Raw genomic sequence first — 8,111 nt, 5'->3', positions numbered from 1 at the left:
TTTAGGATCTATTTGAGTTTATATGCAACACACATGAGAAATAAGAGGTAAAAGATTATAAAAGGCAAACAATTTAGAAAATTCGAGTTTGCATACTCTGAATCTTGAACCTTTAATAAAAAACATATTTTCTCTGATTCACATTATTTGAACGGATGTAGGAGTATAATGGATCGGAGTAAGTTTTGTTTTTCCCCTCAGAAACGTGCTAGAATTGCTCTTCGTGAGGATCCGAAAACCTTCGTCCCGAAGCATTCGTTTGTCAGCACCACTACTCTCTTACGCACCGCACCGTGAGATCCGCATCCAACGGCGCTGCTGTATCCCGTGGGTGCGCCGCCTAGCCAGGGGCAGGGCGGTCTAGGGTCTCCCGGGCCGCCGCCATGCCCCCCCTTCCCTCCCAATATAAGCCGCTCGCCGCAGAGCTAAACTAATCACAGGGCACCCCACCATACAACACCACGCTCATCGATCTCATCGATCGCCTCCCGTTCTCGTCCGTCCCCTTGGTCTCGCCGGGAATGCAGAGCGATGAGGCGGAGACGAGGCACTGACGTCGCCGTCCAGCGCAAACTGCGCGTCGGCCGCAGCTGCCACCGTAAGCACGTCGAGGACGGGTAGGGTGGCCGGATCGGATCTCTGCTCCTCTCAGCTTAGACAGACAGCTCGATTGATAGGTACGTAGATTGTCTTCACCGCCGATCTGTTCAGACTTCAGAGAGGGAAGTGGGAAGTGAGCGAATCGAGAGACCGGGAATGGCGGATCAGGCGGAGGGGAAGAAGGGCGGGGTGTTGCAGGGGCGCTACGAGATGGGCCGTGTGCTCGGCCACGGCAACTTCGGGCGGGTGCACATCGCGCGGGACCTGAGGACGGGGCGGGCCGTGGCGGTCAAGGTCGTTGCCAAGGACAAGGTGGTGCGCGCCGGCATGGTGGAGCAGATCAAGCGGGAGATCGCCGTCATGAAGCGGGTCTCCCACCCCAACATCGTCGAGCTCCACGAGGTCATGGCCACGCGCTCCAAGATCTACCTCGCCCTCGAGCTCGTCCGCGGCGGGGAGCTCTTCGCGCGGATCGAGCGGTCCGGCCGCGTCACGGAGGACGTCGCGCGCCGCTACTTCCGCCAGCTCATCTCCGCCATCGACTTCTGCCACGCTCGCGGCGTCTACCACCGCGACCTCAAGCCGGAGAACCTGCTCCTCGACGAGGCGGGGAACCTCAAGGTCGTCGATTTCGGCCTCAGCGCGCTCGCCGACCACGCCCGCGCTGACGGGCTTCTCCACACCCTCTGCGGCACGCCGGGCTATGCCGCGCCGGAGGTGCTCCGCGACAAGGGCTACGACGGCGCCAAGGCCGACCTCTGGTCCTGCGGCGTCATCCTCTACGTGCTCCTCGCCGGATCCCTCCCGTTCCCGGACAACAACGTTGTTACCATGTACAAGAAGGCGCAGCGCGGTGACTACCGATGTCCGCCGTGGTTCTCGACGGATGCGCGCAGGCTTATTCCCAAACTGCTCGACCCCGACCCCACCACCCGCATCACCGTCGCGCAGCTCGTGGAGACGCCTTGGTTCAAAAAGACGTCCATCGCCAAGCCTGTAAGTCTTGGGCCGCCAGCTGATTCTGCATGCGCGAAGGATGCCGCTGACAAGGACGAACCCGAGGCGATGAACGCGTTCCACCTGATATCTCTCTCCGAGGGATTCGACCTCTCGCCGCTGTTCGAGGGCCACCCGGCGAGTCGGCGTCGGGAGGGCGGCATGCGGTTCGCGACGCGGGAGCCAGCAACAGGCGTGGTGTCCCGTCTCGAGGATGTCGCTGCGCGTGGCGGCGGGCGGATGCGGGTGACCAAGAGCAGCCCTGGGGGCGTGCGCCTCGAGGGCGCGGAACGCGGCGGGCGCAAGGGCCGGCTCACCGTGGCCGCCGAAATATTCAGCGTGGCTCCTTCGGTGCTCGTGGTCGACGTCAAGAAGGACGGCGGCGACACCCTCGAGTACCTCTCCTTCTGCTGCGAGGAGCTCCGGCCGGCCCTGCAGGACATTGTTTGGGCCGCCGACCCTCCAGCATCGGTCGCCATCGCCGTCTGACACTGTCGCAGTCGCTACAGTTGCCACTTGCCAGTACTATGTTCTTTTTTTCCCTTCTGTTCTTGATTCGATAGTGACGGGAGTGAAGTAGTATGTTGCTGTTATGTTAGTCCGCTCAGTGCGAAGAAGAAGAATCAGCTGTGCCTTCCCTGAAGGATTTTATTTGTTGCATATTCTATTGTTTTTGTTATAACATCTGAATATTTTATGTCTGTCAAACTTGCTTGCATGATTGCTGTTCTTTATGCGATTGTTTGACAGTGTGGAGTGATCTTAGACGCTGATGGGCTGTTTGGTTCGTTGCCACAACTTAACTTAGACAAGTTTGATCAAGTTAGATGGGCAAGTTTGATCAAGTTAGATGGGTGTTTGGTTCTACCCACACCTAAGGGAAGCATTTTTTAATAAATACTAAACCCCACATGTCATAGACATAAAAAGTATGGCAAGATTTCCTTAGACAAGCCAATGTGTGGCTAACAATTTGAGGAACTCAAGTAAGGCAAGTGTGGCAAAAATAATGTGATAAGACATGACAAAGATAGTCACAATCCAAACAACCCCTTAGTTCTTGAGATCTCAGGTTTTCGCTCAGTTCTGTTGAGTGATTATCCTTTATTTCCTGGAGCAAGATTGACTAATTGTGTGTAAGACACGCTTTGTATACAAAAGCACTCCTCATATTTAAGCAAGACATCAGTAACAAACTAACCATATATACATGAATGTGGTTTCTGCTCGTGAGCTCAAATGCCTATTATTTGAATAATGCTCAAATACTAGAAAATCAATGATTTTTTTGCCATAAACATTTGAACAAAGTTTTGTGGAGAAAAACACTCTTTAATGCTCTGGGAAAAAAAATCAATGATTCAAAAAGGCTATCTTTGAAAGTGTTTTCGAGCATTTATATTATTTTTGACCAGAACATTAGAACTGTTTTTTTCTTCATGAAAATTTTCAACTATGTATACAGGTAGTCTATGTTTGCTGCCAAAAAAAAAAAGATTTGTTTGAACTTTTTTACTATTCTGTATTGTTTTACCGTTCATCATAGGTGCATTTGAGCTTGCAAGCTGAAGAACACTTCCGCTTGAATATGCCGAATTCTTATACAAAATAGCAAAGTAGAGGTCAAGATAAAAACATTGTTAGGGACCATGGGATTTCACAAATACTAAAGCAATTATATACATGACATATTTAAATATATCTTCTTGATTCTTGGCACAATTCTTTCTCACTACTAGGAAAATGGCTATAGATGATATAGACACTAATGGCGCACCACACAAGTAGTGCGCCACTACTATAGTAGTGGCGCATTATGTGCAGGTGTGTCATTAGTGTGATGGACACTAATGACGCACCACACACTGTGCGTCACTACTATTTTTTTTTTGCAAAACTACTAATGACGCACCACCAGCTGGTGCGCCATTAGTAACCAGGGTTACTAATGACGCATCTGTAGTTGATGCGTTACTACTATAATTGTTTTTTTTGCAAAACTACTAATGACGCATCACCAATTGATGCGCCATTAGTAACCCTGGTTACTAATGTCGCATCTGTAGGTGGTGCGTCATTACTATATATATTTTTTATTTTTTTAAGCAAAACTATTAATGACACACCATCAACTGATACGTCATTAGTAAACAGGGTTACTAACGCATATGTAGATGGTGGGCCACTGCTGTCACACTAGGCTCGCGAGACTTAACAAAAATAGACCGCGAAAATAGACGCGCGTACACGAAAGTCGATCGCCAAATGCTTTTTTTCCAAACCCCCAAAACCGAGCCGTGCCCCTGTCCTGCTCTCTGTTTCCTCCCCGAGCCGACCTGCTCCCCGCGCCGCCGCCTGCTTCCCGCGCCGCCCATCGCACCTCCACCCACCAGCCGCCCACCGCACCTCCACCTACCGGCCGCACCCTCCTCCGCGCCGCGCCCCCGGTCGCCGTCACCATGAGCTACCGCGAGTCGGCCCTCCCATCAGCGCCGCCGCTCCTCCCTGTCAGCTAGGGTTGAGGTTGCCGCGCCCCAGACTGCTCCCCCGCGCCACCTTCCCTCCGCCGGCAGGTACCCCCCCCCCCCCCCCCTCTCTCTATCTCTCTCTGACCATCCTATTTCTTCTCTCTTCACCAGATCCGGCTTCTCCGTCAGCACGGTGCTCTGGTGGATCTCCTCCCTCCCTCATTTCTCATCTTGCAGCCAGGTCCGGCTCCATGCCCTTGAGAACAGGTTGTTCACTTTCGTGCCTCTGTTTTTTGAACTGTCCATGATTGAGAGGATAAAGAGCTTTAAGATTTTTTTCATGTGTGTGTGCGTGCAGCTTGTCTATGGTGGATTAGGATTGCAGAGGATAATTTATTGGTGGCAAGGAGGTCAAGCGTGAGACATCACATGTCAAGGGGATTTACTATTTAGTCTCTTCTAATGATTGTTGGTTTAAAGGAAATCCATATTTTAACAGGGTTTCTTCCAATTCAACAAAGTCAGGCACTACTCTTGTTCTTTCCTGGTATGGATTAGTCTACGAAGTACAATACTTTCTTTTATTTCTTTTATCCCCCAATACTGTTAGATTTCTAGATAAGTTCAGATTTCACTGAGGTGGAGTTCTCTCGGTTAATATTCAGTTGTGGAGCTGCTCGAGGCTGTAGGAGGCAGCAGGACATGATGCCGCACGGAGATGGGAATGGCCATGCCGGCACCGATGCTGCCGACCGACTCGGTGAGAGCATCACTGCTGGCAACGGCTCCAAAGACCTCTCCAGGAGATTTTCGATGAGCTCCTCGGACGACACCAACTCCAACATCATGTTCGTTGTGCCCGGAAGCAAGAAGGCCAAGGTGCTCCGCAGTATACGCGCCGGGTGGCAAGAAGGCAAGGTGTTCATCGAACAATGACGGCATGGTTACCAGCTTCAGCAAGATTGAATATCAAGTAGGACAAATTTCATGTATATGCACTTCACATCCATCTGGACTCTGCTGCTTGTCAATTGTTTAATGCTACACACTAACACTTTGGACCAAATTCAGTTTAGCCTGTCGAGCACGTTTCGACTACCTGCAACTGCAGCAGGACTTCATCGCCAGTCACCCGAGAAGCATCGCTGGGAGTGTTAGTTGACACTTTATGGGATGAGTTTATGGAACCAGGCAGTGTTCATTAGGATGCTCTTGCAGCAATCGACATAATTGATGCTTTGTAATTTCTGAAAGAGAAACAGAGTGTGAACTATAGCTATTTATTTTTTAGGAAATTCAGATCTGTTTTATTTCGTTAATTGCTAATAATGATTTTGAATGTGAGATTAGTAGCAAGCAGCATTTTATCTACGTCCCTAATGGTTTCACTTGTCTTCTTAGTTCTCACCCTTTTTGTATCCCTGATGTAGTATGGGAGGTTTAAATGGGATATGGTGTAGAAGAACTAAATAAAAGATGTAAGCACCTTATACTGAACACAACAGCATGTGATGTTCCCTTGCTCTATTTACGTTATTGTTTGTTTATGGAGATAGTCATGCTCATTTAGTCATTTACCTCTTTTGTTGGCTACCACTCCAATAGTCTTGGGAGTGGTTGAACAAACTTTTGACGGAAGTTTGACCCAACTACATGGAACCGAACTATAAAGGAACTTCAATCTACTGTCGAGGTGAGTAGTGAGCTTCTGCCTGAAATTATATTTTGTACTTGGATGTAACTTAGCAGTTGGTAGTTCAAAAGGTTTCGCAAATCAAATTAGACTGTACTCTATGGATTTGATACATGGAAGTCGATTATGTAGAATCATATAATTTTGAAATTCCTTTTGATCTTGTTAATTTGATGTAGAGGGTACACCTGTTGCAGCAGACTTCGTCGTCTCATCGGCATGCTCGCCCGTGACAGTACAACTGCTGCAGCTGCGGAGAGACGCTGGAGCTCACGGCGGCGTGCCTTGTACTGTACCTCAACTAACATATTGGTCTTCTACATATCTTCTGATCAAACTGGTAATCATACTATTCTTACCTCACCTAGACTTGTGTGTGAGAAATCATGATCTCCACTCTTTCTGAAATTTTATTTGGTGCATTGGAGACAATTTCAGACATGCGGGGCGTCATACCTGTCAAACTAGGCTTTGTAGTAGTTATATATTGCACCCCTGCGGTTTTGATATGTTAGTTTCTGGCTGCCATGTTCCCTTAGCTTGTTTACCTGCCTTTTACGGCCTGCAATAATTAATATGGTTTGTATATACATTGTGAACTGGTAATATCATTTGTATCGGCTACTGTTTGTGTTAAATACAGATATTAGTGAATTCCCTTCCATCTAAAAGACAGGTATGAGTGCATGATATGTGCACTAATAACACGACCCGACAAATCTGTACTTTGTTCCCAGTAGTTTAAGTGGTCACTATATGATGGTAGATTTGTATAAATGAAGGGCAGATACAAGATAAATATGGTTACAGTGTCATGTCACAGGCAATACTTGTCTTCAGTGTCTTCTATCTGCTGTCCTTTAAAAGTGCAAGTATTCCCCCTGCTTTCTGGGATTGTGTTCTCACCAGTGGTTATAGGTAACTACCTCATTGTTTGCTTATTGGCATTGTGTTCTCACCAGTGGTTTATCATTCACGCACTTTTTTGTTTTTATGTTCTCACCAGTGGTTTACTTCTTACACTGCATTTTTTTGTTTTTATGTTCTATTTTTTAAATAGTTTATCATTCACGCATTTGCACATTGATGCTGTTTGTAAGCAAGTCGGGTTTGAATTGGAGGTGTTCGATACATTTATATAATGTAAAAGTAGTCTCCTTTCTTGCAGACTTACTGATTATTTAAAACACCTGTAGGTTTGTGCAATCTTTCTGCTGTGGTCCTTCTTCTGCTACTTATATATGGTTTTAAGCTTGGTATAACAGGAGCCGCAGTTTCTACAGTCGCATCCCAGTAAGTTTTCTATTACCTCGGTGTAATCTGAGTTCAAGAGAATTATGGAAGTCGATTCGACATGTACCAGCAAAAGTCTCTCCCAGTCTGGTTCCTATATGTTGAAATAATCAAAGGAAATAACACTTGCTGTCAAACTTGCAACTTACCTTTTTTCATTATCTGGATACATTTAAATTGCGACAAACATATGCAGTACTATGAGATTACTGGGTGTTAGCAGACCTACTGATATTGTGGCATTCAGTTTATTAGTTATAAGATTACACATGTCAGATTTACTATGAAAACATGAAGCGTTTTTTCATATCACTTTTAAGATTGTTTAATATAAAGTGACAAAACTTCTGCTATAACAAGTGGGTAACTTTTATAGAAACTATATTGTTAACTATGATATCATGATAATCTTTTGATCGAATATTATTAATACGCATATGAGATTTTAACAACTTGATCTGGTTCCACTTTCTTGACAATTTTGTGCAAAATGTTTTCCGGTACTCAACCTATTGATGCACATGGACATGATGACTCTAGCGTTTATGGACCAACCAACCTGTAATCATGGACCTTATTGTCTTGTAGACCATTTGGTGTTTCGAGTGTTTTGGAGCTTGCACTTTGTGCATGTAGATACGAACTTGTGTGTTCTGGACCATCTGAAGTCTCTCATAGTAACCAATAGTCCTTATCTTTTTGTGACTTGTGTGTTCTAGATGATTGTTAAGATGGTCAAAACTATGCTTCCTCTAGGTTAATTTGTTTGTCAACTTGCGTTCAAGTGCATGTTTATAAAAATATTTTCATTGTGGTGTAATATGTGTTTATCTTGAACCTTCTTGTGGGTGTGAGGATAATAATTGAATATTTTTAGAGCTGGTAGTATAACCTGTGGCGCACCATCTGCTCTACTAATGGCGCACCATTTGCTCTACTAATGGCGCACCATCTGCTCTACTAATGGCGCACCTGAAAGGCATACTAATGGCGCATCATGAGCTATACTAATGACACACTGTCTGATGCGCCATTAGTATATCAAATACTAATGACGCACC

At 46.3% G+C, this 8,111-nt stretch overlaps 1 protein-coding gene and 2 long non-coding RNA genes across 8 annotated transcripts; all 3 read left to right on the top strand.

The window, feature by feature from the left end:
• The first annotated feature begins 431 nt into the window (after positions 1-431).
• On the top strand, positions 432-2,304 carry LOC123446196 (CBL-interacting protein kinase 6-like). The gene has a single exon (XM_045122875.1). The coding sequence runs from the start codon at positions 757-759 to the stop codon at positions 2,083-2,085; it is 1,329 nt and encodes a 442-aa protein (XP_044978810.1). The 5' UTR covers positions 432-756; the 3' UTR covers positions 2,086-2,304.
• A 1,723-nt stretch (positions 2,305-4,027) lies between these two features.
• Positions 4,028-4,781, top strand: LOC123448029. 2 transcript variants are annotated; one of them, XR_006631589.1, is made up of 4 exons: positions 4,028-4,119; positions 4,236-4,331; positions 4,423-4,611; positions 4,730-4,781. It is a non-coding gene; the product is annotated as an uncharacterized LOC123448029 (long non-coding RNA). The 2 variants fall into 2 exon arrangements; XR_006631590.1 differs by lacking the exon at positions 4,028-4,119 and having other exon boundaries at positions 4,179-4,331.
• Positions 4,782-4,997: 216 nt separating this feature from the next.
• LOC123448027 lies at positions 4,998-7,823 on the top strand. 5 transcript variants are annotated; one of them, XR_006631586.1, is made up of 6 exons: positions 4,998-5,542; positions 5,670-5,757; positions 5,958-6,097; positions 6,568-6,675; positions 6,954-7,050; positions 7,591-7,823. It is a non-coding gene; the product is annotated as an uncharacterized LOC123448027 (long non-coding RNA). The 5 variants fall into 5 exon arrangements; XR_006631588.1 differs by having other exon boundaries at positions 5,937-6,097; positions 6,581-6,675; XR_006631585.1 differs by having other exon boundaries at positions 5,937-6,097.
• Positions 7,824-8,111: the final 288 nt, after the last annotated feature.

This window comes from Hordeum vulgare, chromosome 4H (genome assembly GCF_904849725.1).
Source record: "Hordeum vulgare subsp. vulgare chromosome 4H, MorexV3_pseudomolecules_assembly, whole genome shotgun sequence".
NCBI classification, from domain to species: Eukaryota; Viridiplantae; Streptophyta; class Magnoliopsida; order Poales; family Poaceae; genus Hordeum; species Hordeum vulgare.
Note: the sequence above shows the minus strand (reverse complement) of the source record. Positions and strands in the feature narration are given on the sequence as shown.

What these genes read in the sequence shown, in the direction of transcription:
- LOC123446196 (XM_045122875.1), top strand. Translation starts at nt 757, where the DNA reads ATGGCGGATCAGGCGGAGGGGAAGAAGGGCGGGGTGTTGCAGGGGCGC.